This window comes from Ochotona curzoniae, unplaced genomic scaffold (assembly GCF_017591425.1).
Source record: "Ochotona curzoniae isolate NIBS_2020 unplaced genomic scaffold, NIBS_Ocur_1.0 scaffold_3890, whole genome shotgun sequence".
In the NCBI taxonomy this organism is placed as follows: domain Eukaryota; kingdom Metazoa; phylum Chordata; class Mammalia; order Lagomorpha; family Ochotonidae; genus Ochotona; species Ochotona curzoniae.
Genome location: NW_024467115.1, coordinates 36110739 through 36125130, shown reverse-complemented (window position 1 = coordinate 36125130; position 14392 = coordinate 36110739). Strand labels below are relative to the sequence as shown.

Here is a 14392-nt window from a genome sequence, read left to right as displayed (position 1 = left end):
AAGAGCGAGGCTTTGGGGCTGATAGAAACATTGCTGGAGACGTTTACACTGTTCTGCCATTGAGTGCTGTAAGAACCACCAAAGTTACCGTCTCACAGACAGACGGATCCTAACTGTTGGTAATGAGTGCACTTATTAAACGTTGCTAACAGATTAGACTTTTTCTAAATCTGGGTAATTTGAAAAATGGTTCAAACGTGCCCAGCTCCCATTTGGAATCAATTCATAATCGAATGCAATGTTCCTGTAAACACCCCTCGTGATGAGGATTAAATTAATCTTATAAAAATGTAATCTGCTTAGTGCTCCTCGCAGTGGCTAATCATTGCCCAGACGGGCCTGCACCTGTACCCTTTCTGGGTCGGGAAAAGAGGCTTCGCCTTTGCTGAGACGCCAGCCGCGAAGCCAAGCATCTGCGGCCACAGGTCCAGGCAGGGACAGACCGGGACTGCAGCCGAGGCTGTGCCCACTGGGAGCCCCCGGAGGACTCTGCCACCTTGTTCCTACCAGGAACAAGGGCATATCCAAAAGCTCACGGGGAAAAATGAAATGAAAACCTGAAGCTCATTTTAGAGAAAGGAGAAAAAAAGTTGAGTCCACGCTTAGTTTTTTTCAGAATAGGCATTTTCACGAACGTTTCGAGAGCTCCCACCTCTGCATGGACTTCGAATATTTTTGCACTAAAATTAGGCTCATCTTTCCTCCCCTCTTTTGCGATACTGAAATGCCCTTTCAACCCACTCCTAAGACAGATTTACCTTAACAGGTAAATGTTAGCACGTCTTCCGGGGGACACACTGACAGGTGGAGTAGTGAGAAAAATGAGGGACGCAGAGGGGGAGGTCCTCAGAGGGGCGGACAGCAGCGGGGGTGAGCGCCTGGGTCAGGCTCAGAGGTCAAGGATCCCGACCTGGGAGAGGTTCCTGCGCTGCTCCTCCCGGCCTCTCCCGAGCCGCGACCCCCGCTGCCCCGACCACCCCGACAACCACTGGGTCGCCAACCACTCGGCTTCCCGGCAGCCCTGCCCAGGACGGCTCTCGGCCGCCCCCTGCCGGTCCTGGCGGCCACGGGCACTGGCCAGGGAAGCCTGGAGCCAAGCATTGCACTGGTGACAGCTGCGCATCTTCCATGCTGGACCAGACATCCCCTCCCGCAGTCATTGTTCAATTCCATTTTTGCCAAATTGTTTTTAAGTCCTCTCCATGGCTGTCTCCTCAGCTGGACAGTGAATTTTTTTCCTAGATTTTTTTGTTTAAGGTAGGGAAACACGAGGCAGGAGCAGACACAGAGAGAGCTCTGGATTCTGTTGACTCCCCCATGGGCCACCATAACCACAGCTGGTCCAGGCTGAACCCTCTGCCGGAGACTGCACCCAGGTCTCCCACGTGCACTACAGGGGCCCAAGCAGCTGGAGTGGCTTCCATGGCCTTCCAGGCGCACGAGCAGGGACTTAGCTTGTAAGCGGAGTGGCCTGCACTCAAGTGAGCGCCCACATGGAATGCTGGTACGGTAGATGGCAACCTCTGCACCAGTCCTGAGCTGCAGGTGCTCTGAGGTTGCAGGCTCTGCACCAGCGCAGAGCCTTGTCCCCCCAAAGCCTTGTCCCCCGCAAAGGCTCCTCTTCGAAGCAGGAGCACAAGACACGAGGCAACAGCACGCGGCCCAGAACCACGGGCCCTCCTCAGCAGGGAGGGTCTTGATGAAATGCCTGATAAAGAATTTAAAAGAATCATTCTAAAAAGGCCCGGTGAGAATCCAGAGAATTCATACAGTTCATCAAAGTTAGCACAACTCATGAATGAGAAGCCCAGGAACGTGTTGCCAGCCATATCTGTATGTACTGGCTACATGCCGTACCCAAAATGGCGCCGGCCAGAGAGGCTAGATCTTGGTGCCTGGTGGAAAGTCACGTAGCTTTCACAGTACTGCGCACGTGCCTAGCGCATGCGCAGTGAGCTGCGGCGCGGCAGGCACGTAAACACTGGGACTGACGAATCCAGTCGCCCAGAACCCTGCGTAATCATGTCGCCGACCTATCATCGGCAGAGGCGGGGCCAGACAGCACATAAGAGCAAAAAGCTTGCCGGGGTTCGAGGTCCCTCCTCTTCATGTTAGTGTGCACAATAAATTTTACCGCAGGAGGCTTCACTCGCGTCTGCGTCTTATTGCTGGGCGGTAAGACACGTGGGCGCGACAACTGGTGCCGGGAACCCGGGACTTGGAGGGGGCCTCCCGTTTTGAACGGGACGGAGTCAGAACTGCGGCCAAAAAACAGGTAAGGAGCTCTGAGAGGGAGAACTTTCGGGTGACTAGGAGCATAAATCGGAGGTATATGAGCCGCCGCTTCTGGTTATAGACATGGGCGCACAAGTCTCTCTGGTGAAATTTTTGCAGATGGTTTATGCCCCCATAAGGGAGCGGTCAGAGAGAGTGACGAAGCCCTTCAGTCTGCCCAGGATAGTCTCTCAGAAACAGAGCGGGAGAGGAGAACCGGTTTGAAGCAAAAAATAAAGGTGAAACTTAAAGCAGTATCTTCCTCATCAAGTTCGGAGACTTCCGACGCTGAGGAAGGGTATAAGTGGGATAGGCGCTTAGAACGTAAACCTGCAGGAAATAGACAAGGATTAGAAAAGGAGAAGAAAGATAATGGCGGTGCTACTGCGCCGGCCACGCGCGGCCCATGGCCTCAGGACTCTGGAGCCATTTCATCAATGGCTCCTCCTCCTGTGACGCCATCTGCCCCGCCCATGAGTTATGGTGCCGGCTCTTCCTTCATCGATGCAGCCGCGCGCCGGGAACTTCAAGATATGTTCCCCGTCTTAGAAGAAGAAAGGGAAAGAGTTTACAGACAGGTAGATGCAGCATTAGTGCGAGAATTGGCCATGTCTGTAAAGCAATATGGTCTTCACGCCAATTATACTTTGTCCCTGTTAGAACGTATGGGGGGAATGAATATGACTCCCTCTGATTGGCAATTTGTGGTGAAGGCTGTTCTCCCTAATATCGGATCATATCTAAATTGGAAGAGCCTATGGCAAGAGCTTTTGGCTGAGACCGCCCGGGCAAACCAACAGCGCGGCGGTGATGCTTTGACCTGGACTTATAATATGCTTTCCGGACAAGGCCAATACTCTGATGATCAAAATAGCTATCCATGGCCAGTGTATACCCAGATCTCTACTGCAGCTATAAAGGCATGGAAGGCCCTTTCACTTAAAGGGCAAGAGAAACTGGGCATTACACAGGTTAAGCAGGAGCCGGATGAGCCCTTTGCTGATTTTGTGGCACGTGTAATGCAGAAAATGAGTGTCAAATTAGTGACTGGCATCCCTTATAATCCACAAGGTCAGGGGATAATCGAACGTGCTCATCGCTCTATTAAGGAATTGTTACAAAAGCAAAAAACCACCTGGGAATCACTTGGCCTCGCCAGTCAGAGCCCTCGGGCCACTCTAGCCCTGGCTCTCTTCACCATCAATTTTTTACAGCTGGATGAGAAAGGCCTCAGTGCTGCAGATCGTCATTCCCTCAAGACGGCGCAAGAGCAATCTTGGGTCAAGTGGAAGGATGTTCTGGAGTCCAAATGGAAGGGCCCAGACCCAGTTATTAGGCAGGCTCGAGGAGCCATTTGTGTGTTTCCACAGGACGCCCCAGTTCCGGTTTGGGTTCCAGCTCGATTGACTCGTTCCTGTCCATCACCGCCTTCTGACATTTCTGCAACCGCTGGAACGCTTGCACGAGGATCTGACTTGGGGAAGATTCATGCAACCCCGCAATCAGAAACTCCTCCTACAATCCCACAGGACAATGGTGCCCCGCCCAGTGCAAACACGGCTGATGGTGCAACTAATGGTCTGTATGGCGCTTGTGAGGATCGTGATTGCTGAGCCACGATGAGGAGTTTTGAGTGTTTTTCCATGACCCTTACCGGTCGCCCACTCAGCCCGAGTGTTTCCTTGATTTTTTCTTCTTTGGATTTGCCTTTTCTCCCTTATGATGATATTAAGGAGAATATGAGTAATTTTTTATTCTCCCTACAGGACACGCTTTGTTTTCAAGCGTCTCCTGAGAATTTTAGTGTCAAGGTTTATGTGTTACTTATATTCCTTTTCAAAATGTTTCAATGGCTGCTAATCTTTCTTGCCAGCTTTCTTCCTATCTTTTAGGAAATTGGACGAGAGAATTTGATATTTTACAGTCGGAGTTGAGAATTGCCATTGTCCAGATTAATTCTACACGGGTGGATCATGTTGTTGCTGAAACCCTAGCCACTTGGATTTGGAACATCACTTCCCATATTAAGGAATGGGTGGGAGTGGTTGTGCTGATTCTGCTCTTATGTGCAGGCTGTGCCTTATGCCTTTTTTGCCTGTGTCGTCTGAGACACCGCGCTCAGCGAGATTGTGTGACAATACATCAAGCCCTACTAGCCATGCAGTATGGTGACTCCCCCATGGTATGGTTGAGCATGCTTCAACAGGCTTAGTTAAGAGCATGGACATCATGGCTCCTGCACCTCAGGTCATTATGGCATTGCACTGAGTTCGAGCATGATGCATAATGCACCTGACTAGCCCTTGCACCTCGCAGGATTTTTCCATTGCACGCGAGAGGGTAGTCAATCTTATAACTAACTTGTCGAGACATTGCTCTTTACAACCACCGCGGTTGTAGCCCATGACGGGTAAGATAGACCCAGACAATTATCGGTCTAAGACAGGGACTACGTCAAGCCACGCAGCCTCCCTATGACGGATCGTGCGCCTTGAGTCTACAACCTAAGACAGGCCCATACCAGCTTATTTTTCTATTGTATAAGAAGGAGGGAGATGTTGCCAGCCATATCTGTATGTACTGGCTACATGCCGTACCCAAAATGGCGCCGGCCAGAGAGGCTAGATCTTGGTGCCTGGTGGAAAGTCACGTAGCTTTCACAGTACTGCGCACGTGCCTAGCGCATGCGCAGTGAGCTGCGGCGCGGCAGGCACGTAAACACTGGGACTGACGAATCCAGTCGCCCAGAACCCTGCGTAATCATGACGCCGACCTATCATCGGCAGAGGCGGGGCCAGACAGCACATAAGAGCAGAAGCCTGCTGGGATTCCGCCCCTTTTTTTCCGCTTCATGTTGTGTGCACAATAAATTTTACCGCAGGAGGCTTCACTCGCGTCTGCGTCTTATTGCTGGGCGGTAAGACACGTGGGCGCGACAGGAACGAGCGATTCTGAAAAACCCAAAGTCTTGAAAATGAGGTGTTCAGGAAGTCCAGAACATCTGTCCAGTAAACCAGAGTTGAAAATGTCGTCGAAAGCTTCATCGTGGACTAGATGAGCACGAAGAAAGATGGGAACTCTCCAAACGTTCCAGCCGGGGAAAACAGAGCAGCGAAGGCGGCCCTCGGACCCTCGGATGCCGTGAACTGAGCCGACACAGTCAGGGCTTTCAGAAAGTGAAGGAAAAAGGAAGGGAAATCAGAGAAGAGTTATGGAAGCAGCCCCAGTCTTGGGAGAGACACGCACTTCCAGGTACCGGAGGCCTGCAGGACGCCAAGTGGACATGGCCCACTGAAGACGCCCAGCACAGCATGGGAGGGGCTTCACCCAGTTCCCAGGAAAATGGGGCTAAAAGGTAAGGCATATTTCCACAAATGTTTCAAAGTACTCGCATATCAGCCAAACAATCAAAGATATAAGCGAGGCCCTGCATGGTGGCCTAGTGGCCAAAGTCCTCGTCTTAAACACCCTGGGATTCCATATGGGCTCTGGTTCTAATCCCAGAGACCCTGCTTCCCATCCAGCTCCCTGCTTGTGGCCTGGGAAAGCAGTCGAGAACAGCCTAAAGCCTTGGGACCTTGCAGCTGTGTGGGAAACCTGGAGGAGGTTCCTGGCTCCTGGCTTCGGAACAAATCAGTTCCAGCTGTTGCGACCACTTAAGGAGTAAATCAGCGGATGGATGGAAGATCTTCCTCTCTGTCTCTCCTCCTCTCTCTATATATATGACTTTGCAATAGAGATGAATAAATCTTTTTTTAAAAAAAATATATAAGATAGAGAGAATTATAGAAACTACATGAAAAATATGCCAAGTCAGACCACAGAGGGCTGAGAAGAGCAGTATTCTTAGCAGACATGTGAGGCGGAGGGCGCACAAGGACACAGTCCAAGTTCTAAAGAAAAATACCGCAAGCAATGCCACCACCAGCAAGGCTGCTCGTCGCTGCACAGGGTGAAAGGGGGTGTCCGTCGCCTCCAGGGCAGCCTGGCACAGAAGCAAAAGCAGGGTGACTTCCAACAGTCTCAAACCAACATGGTCAGCCCTAATGGGACAGATAACAGTGGCGCATTTCAACTCATTACTTTCACACGTCACAGATCGCCCAGAGCAGATCAAACCAATCAGCCAAGACTTTCCGGTGCTCACCGACACCAGGCCCAACGGACCTAGCCACACACAGCCGCCAGCCTCGGGAGGTCATGCTGCGGGGCTGACGAAACGCACGTGTTAGGGCCAGTCCTTCGCAACATGGGCCACGCAACATGGGCCACGCTGGGCCACCAGGGAGGCTGTGCAAGGGGGAGGGCAGGGAAGCCATCACAGCACACACACAGTTCTCATGGGAACACCCCCTTGGGTGTGACCCGCTTGGCATGGGCTTCCTCTGGGCACCTGGGCATGACAGCCCCCATTCTAGGGGTCCAGTTATTCTGCCTGTGCCAGAGGAGAGTGAAGGCAGGGCTCCGGCGGGCGGGCGGCCCCGGCGTTGTAGCGCCTCTTAGATGCTGGCCGAGTATTTACTCTCACTGTGTTCACAAGGCAGACAGAGAGATTTCTCTGCGGATCTGTCCTCCTGAAGGTAGAGTCGACCGAAGCCAGGAGGCCAAAACTCAGCCTAAGCCTCCGCTGCGGGTGACAGTCACAGCCTGAACCATCAGCTCCTAGCTCCGGGGTGCATATGAGGAGGAAGTGGGCATTGGGAGTGGAGCCGGGACTTGAACCTGGGCAGGCAGAGCGGGGAGGCAGGTGTCCCAGCAGTTGTTTTTTGAAGAACCACTTGCCCGTGGCTGCATCATTCCTTCAGCAGCACAGCGACGCTCCAGTGGCTGCCCGCGCCAAGCCCGCTGCCATTTGCGTTTCGCGTTGGCTGTTGGGCTGGACGCGAAGGGAGCCGCACTGGCAGTGCACCGCTTGCTTGCCAGGTTTTCAAGTAGCCATTTCCACCCTCTTCTCCCCTCTTCATAATGACCGTTTTAACATTGTTGCATGAAGTTCTGCCCTCTTGGACCATCCTCAGTCCTTATTCATTCCTCTTTCTAACGTTGCCAGGCTGCACAGGTGTGGTCACATTCACTGCATATGGAACTACAGCTCTGCCTAGCTACCTAGCCATAGCACCAACGACAACAAAATGAACAAAGTCGCTGACCGGGGAGCCCTGGCTGGAAGCCACAGGTCAGAAGGTCAGCTCTGACTCCAGTGGGTAAACGACCTCTGCCCTGATGACCTCTGCCCCACCCAGTGTCTCCGGCTCCCGTGGGGACAGGCGATCTGTGACCGGCCCCACTGTGCCCTGCCGTGCCCGTGGACCCCGAGCAGCTCCCCACAGGATAAGCACACTTCCTAGCCGAGGGGGAAGGAGAGGTGGCGGAGGCTTAAAGTTGTTCTCCATCAGAGTATCAGGATAGCCAGCCCAGTCTGTTACATGACGAATCACTAAGAGAATGACCAGAGGCCTTGCCTTCCTAAATCTTTTCATTCCTCCCCAGAATTAACACCACAGTGGACCTGGCTTTGTGGCACAGCAAGTTAAGCCGCCATCTGCATCCCACAGGAGCAGCAGTCTGAGTCTTGGCTGCTAATGTGTCTGGGAAGGCAGCAGAAGACGGTCCAAGCACCTGGGTCCCTGCACCCGCCGGGGAGACCCCTGGAGCTTCTGGCTCCTGGCTGTGGCCCTGGCAGGGTCATTGCCACCCCCTTGGGGAGTGAGCAACGCCTGGAAGATCTCTCCTCTCTCCTTGTCACTCTGCCTTTCACATAAATCTACAAAATGCCGAGAGTTATTTCTAAAAAAGCCTAAATAGATCGCTTGTATATTCAATTTATTTTTTTTAAAGATTTATTTTTATTATTTTTTATTGGAAAGGCGGATATACAGAGAGGAGAGACAGAGAGGAAGATCTTCCGTCCGATGATTCACTCCCCAAGTGAGCCGTAACGGTCGATACTATGCCGATCCGAAGCCAGGAGCCTCTTCCGGGTCTCCCACGCGGGTGCAGGGTCCCAAAGCTTTGGGCCGTCCTCGACTGCTTTCCCAGGCCACAGGCAGGGAGCTGGAAGGGAAGCGGGGCTGCCGGGATTAGAACCGGCGCCCATATGGGATCCCGGGCGTGCAAGGTGAGGACCTTTAACCACTTGCGCCACCGCGCCGGGCCCCAATTCTTTTCTAAAGTAAAATGTCTAAATTGAATATACAGGGCCCGGCGCGGTGGCGCAAGTGGTTAAAGGTCCTCACCTTGCACGCCCAGGATCCCATATGGGCGCCGGTTCTAATCCCGGCAGCCCCGCTTCCCTTCCAGCTCCCTGCCTGTGGCCTGGGAAAGCAGTCGAGGACGGCCCAAAGCTTTGGGACCCTGCACCCGCGTGGGAGACCCGGAAGAGGCTCCTGGCTTCGGATCGGCATAGTATCGACCGTTACGGCTCACTTGGGGAATGAATCATCGGACGGAAGATCTTCCTCTCTGTCTCTCCTCTCTGTATATCCGCCTTTCCAATAAAAAATAATAAAAATAAATCTTTAAAAAAAAAAAAAAGAATTGGTCTACATTGTCAGCTTTCTGCTTTTAATTAAGCGTGGCCTCCTGTTGACAGGCAACCCTGAAACAGCAGGTGAGGGTACGCCTCCTGGCTCGGGGAATGAAGCACTGAATGAAGCTCTCTCTTGGCCTCTGTTTCCCCTTTTGTTTCTCTCCCCTCAAATGCCATCTCTTATCAAATAAAGAAATATAACTTTTTGGGCCCGGCACAGCAGCCTAGCGGCTAAAGTCCTTGCCTTAAATGCGCTGGGGTCCCATATGGATGCTGGTTTGTGCCCCAGTGGCCCCACTTCCCATCCAGTTCCCTGTTTGTGCTCTGGGAAAGCAGTCAAGGACAGCCCAAAGCTTTGGGACCCTGCACCCGCGTGGGAGACCCGGAAGAGGCTCCTGGCTTCGGATCGGCATAGTATCGACCGTTACGGCTCACTTGGGGAGTGAATCATCGGACGGAAGATCTTCCTCTCTGTCTCTCCTCTCTGTATATCCGCCTTTCCAATAAAAAATAATAAAAATAAATCTTTAAAAAAAAAAAAAGAAAAGAATTGGTCTACATTGTCAGCTTTCTGCTTTTAATTAAGCGTGGCCTCCTGTTGACAGGCAACCCTGAAACAGCAGGTGAGGGTACGCCTCCTGGCTCGGGGAATGAAGCACTGAATGAAGCTCTCTCTTGGCCTCTGTCTCCCCTTTTGTTTCTCTCCCCTCAAATGCCATCTCTTATCAAATAAAGAAATATAACTTTTTGGGCCCGGCACAGCAGCCTAGCGGCTAAAGTCCTTGCCTTAAATGCGCTGGGGTCCCATATGGATGCTGGTTTGTGCCCCAGTGGCCCCACTTCCCATCCAGTTCCCTGTTTGTGCTCTGGGAAAGCAGTCAAGGACAGCCCAAAGCCTTGGGACCCTGCACCCACGTGGGAGACCAGGAAGAGGCTCCTGGCTCCTGGCTTTGGATCGGCACAGCTCTGGCCGTTGTGCCTACTTGGGGAGTAAATCAGTGAATGGAAGATTTCTCCCATCTCTTCTCTCTGTATACCTGACTTTCCAATAAAAAAATTAATAAATTTTTTAAAATAAATATAATTTTTAAATGTCATAGTAATTTTTAAAAGGAAAACACATGCAATTACAGGGCATAGCCAGAAGAGGGAGACATCCTTACAGGTTTAGCAGATGCCCAAAAAGATTTTTCAGTTCCACCATTCTAGTTATTAATAATCTAGAAATTTCCGCTACAATGATTTACTAACTTGCTATTTTGCCACAGACTCTCAGACCTGAAGTGCATCTGGGGAACTCCTGGAACTTCTTCCAGATCCCCATGTGGATAACAGGGGCTGGGCTAGGCTGAAGCCAGGAGCCCGGAGCTTCTTCCAGGTCCCCGTGTGGATAGCAGGGGCCCAAGGCCTGGTTGTTTTTCGTTGCTCTTCCCAGGCCATTAGCAGGACGAGATCAGATTGGAGCAGCCAAGCCACAGAGCGGTATCCATGTGGAATGCTGGCTCCACGGGCTCCTTACCGCCGACAGGGAATCAAATGCTGCATGCATTTCACCGAGTCACCAGTACATGGCGGGAAACCTGCAGAAATGTCCCTGGCTTTAACTGGCCCAGCCCAGCCACCGCAGCCACCAGCAGATGGAAAAGCTGCCTCTCTCAGGGCGCTTCGGGATGAGCTCATGAAGCTGTCACCATCCGACCCCGCTCCCGTCCTGACGACCTTCCTGCAGGGCCAGCTCTGTCCTCCAAACTGGCCCGTCCCGGCCTCTCTCCTGCCCCTCCAGCCCAACTCTGCTGAACCAGGACAGTGCGAAAAGGGGGTCCCGCGGCATCGGAGGGGTTTCTGTGAACAGGACATAAGCCGGGTCTTTCGTGTGTGCGTTTTACATCTTGAGGGACACGCGATGCTTCAGCTCAGGCCGGCTGCCCTCCCCCCTTCTTACTGATGTCTTTCTTCTTGTAGACTTACCTCCCAACACAGAGAACCCGCGCGTGCCAGTCCTCTCCTCCCTCCCCTAGCGCGAGCAAAGGCCATGGTGACCTACCTCCGCTCACACAGGAGAGGGCGCTGCAGAGACGGTGAGCAAGTGAAGTCAGGGACACACCCCGGCACTCGCACACACTCACACACGTAACCACATCCCTGCACACTCGCATACACACACATATGTATATACACTCACACCCCGGCACTCACACACACTCACACACGTAACCACATCCCTGCACACTCGCATACACACACATATGTATGTACACTCACACCCCGGCACTCACACACACACGCACTCACATCCCTGCACACTCGCATACACACACACATATGTATGTACACTCACACCCCGGCACTCACACACACTCACACACACACTCACACACGTAACCACATCCCTGCACACTCGCATACACACACACATATGTATGTACACTCACACACACTCACACACACACTCACACACGTAACCACATCCCTGCACACTCGCATACACACACATATGTATGTACACTCACACCCCGGCACTCACACACACTCACACACGTAACCACATCCCTGCACACTCGCATACTCGCACATATGTACATACACTCACACCCCGGCACTCACACACACTCACACACACACTCACACACGTAACCACATCCCTGCACACTCGCATACACACACATATGTATATACACTCACACCCCGGCACTCGCACACACTCACACACGTAACCACATCCCTGCACACTCGCATACACACACACATATGTATGTACACTCACACCCCAGCACTCACACACTCACACACGTAACCACATCCCTGCACACTCGCATACACACACATATGTATGTACACTCACACCCCGGCACTCACACACACTCACACACGTAACCACATCCCTGCACACTCGCATACTCGCACATATGTACATACACTCACACCCCGGCACTCACACACACACACACACACTCACATCCCTGCACACTCGCACACACACACACATATGTATGTACACTCACACCCCAACACTTGCACACACACACACACTCACATCCCTGCACACTCGCATACACACACATATGTACATACACTCACACCCCGGCACTCGCACACACTCACACACGTAACCACATCCCTGCACACTCGCACACACACACATATGTATGTACACTCACACCCCGGCACTCGCACACACACACACACACACACACACTCACACCCCGGCACTCACACACACTCACATCCTTGCACACTGATGTATACACACTCACACCCATAGACAGTATCCTTCACATGTATATACACTCACACACACACACACATCCACATACACATAGGTGCTTGTGCGCACACACGTATTCTGGCTTGAAAACTCATTTCCCTAACTGGAATCCAGCAATAAGTACAAAATTTCGGCAAAGGAGACTTCTTCAGTGAGTTGTTATAAAGAAAGCATTGAAATCTCATTTTTCAGTGTTAGTATTTCTAAACTAGGGATTTGAGTACTATGAGCTGGAGGGATCTGCCACCTGCCAAAAGTATGTCGGCCAAACAAAACGGGCTGGCATGGTGGCACAATGGGTGAGCCATCTCCTGCAGCACAGGCACACCACTCAGGTACCAGCTCGAGTCCCGGCCACCCACATGGGAGACCTGAACCAAGTTCTAGGCTCCTGGTTTCAACTTGACCCAGCCCCAGTTCTGGCGAACACTTGAGGGCGTGAAACAATGGATAAAGAACCTCTCTCTCTTTGCCTCGGCCTTTCAAATAAATTAAAATTGTTTAAATGACAAAATCACAGGCTGGCACACCCCTACCCCAGCTCAGCAAACCTGGCCTTGGTTCCTGGCCCCAGCTGTCTGCCAGTGCAGACCCTGGCGAGTCTTGGTGGCGGCTCAGGTCACTGGGAACTGCAGGTGCTGGTTCCACGTGTAGACTGAAAGCCACCGGGCCAGGAAGTCTAAAAGCCCACGTAACCTGTAACGTGTCGTCACATTGACTCATGACCGTACGAAGGCCATCACAGCCCTTCTCTTACGAAGTCCTAACACCCAACGTTTGCTAGGCGTAGGAAGCCATCGTTGGCCTCACCACTTACCTTTGGTTGGAAATTTCTTGGCTCGTTCCTCAAAGAACCACTCTCCGGTTTTTATTTTCACATTTCTGGAAAAGCAAGCGGAAAGCGGGCTTCAGTGTGGGCAGACAGGGAACACCTCGAGGCCATTGCAAAGAGTTCCTGACAAGTTGAATTAAAAACAAATCAAAGATGGACTCCCGATGAAACCAGTGAATGTATCTTGATAATAGGATGCTGGAATGTCTGGCATTGTCAGCAACGTCAGGATACACTTAAATAACAGAATGATGGACTATGACTGCTTATGAAGAACTCTACTCCTGTAATAACATGGGGAAAAGCAGACAGGGGGAGGGAACCTGGAGAGGGGATAGGGAACCCCCAGACCTTATGGAATTGCTCCATAAAATTTAAAATTAAAAAAAAAGATTTTTCAAGACCAATAATAATAATAATAATAAAACACATTTGCATGAACTTGCTGAGCCCCTCACATCCCCTCTTATGTTTGGCTCCAAAGAGCTGGGAAGGCAAGATGACTTGAGGCTGGCATCATGATACTGTGGGTTAAACTACTGCCTGTAACATCCACATCCCACAGGGGCACCAGTTCAAGTTCTGGTTGCTTCACTTCCAATCCAGCTCCCTGATAATGTGCCTGGGAAAGTAACAGAAGGTGGCCTCGGGGCCTTACAGTCACAGGGGAGAGCCAGATGGGGTTCCAGGCTTCTGGCTTCAACCTGGCCCAGACCTGGCCATGGCATCCACTTAGGGAGCAAACCAGCAGATGGACAATCTTTCTCTCCTTCTAACTCAGCCTCTCAAAGTCTTTACACATTTGCCAGCTCCCTTTTCTCTCCACGGCCACTTCCCTTGCTGAAATAAAGACCACCTGTGTGACTTACTGCATCTGGCGTGTTTGGGTTTGGGGTGATAAAAGCTAACCGTGCCTTTGACTTAGGGGAGCTCACCCTTGGGCAAAGGTTGGCATGTGTCCACATTTGCCCAGAGCCAAGAAGGTTCCAGAAAGGACCTGAAGTTGGGAGGGGGGCTTGGTGTGCTTTGCTGGAGGTTCAGCAGAAACAATCTTCTCTGCCAGTGGTTCCTGAGGGCAGGACCACACTCCTGAATGGTTAGGACAGGAAATGCTGCACCTGCCTGCCGACCCCCTGCTGACCACTGCCGACCACTGCCGACCCCCTGCCGACCCCCTGCCGACCACTGCCGACCACTGCCGACCCCCGCCGACCCCCTGCCGACCCCCTGCCGACCACTGCCGACCCCCTGCCGACCACTGCCGACCCCCTGCCGACCACTGCCGACCCCCTGCCGAGCACTGCCGACCCCCGCCGGCCACTGCCGACCCCCTGCCGAGCACTGCCGACCCCCTGCCGACCCCCTGCCGACCACTGCCGACCCCCTGCCGACCACGTGAAAGCAAAGTCCTAACGTGGATTTTACCCTGGAGGGGTCCCAACTCAGAAACCACACTCCACCGAAGAGGAGCTGCTTCCTTTGAGGAAGGCAA

The 14392-nt window shown here is 52.4% G+C and overlaps 1 protein-coding gene across 1 annotated transcript in view; it reads right to left on the bottom strand.

Annotated features, from left to right (window-relative positions):
• SYTL3 (synaptotagmin like 3) overlaps nucleotides 1–14392 on the bottom strand; it is a 51771-nt gene that overhangs the window by 26921 nt on the left and 10458 nt on the right. The window contains exon 4 of the mRNA XM_040965393.1: nucleotides 12886–12950. Coding sequence (XP_040821327.1) covers nucleotides 12886–12950 — 65 coding nt within the window. The remainder of the gene's footprint in view (nucleotides 1–12885; nucleotides 12951–14392) is intronic.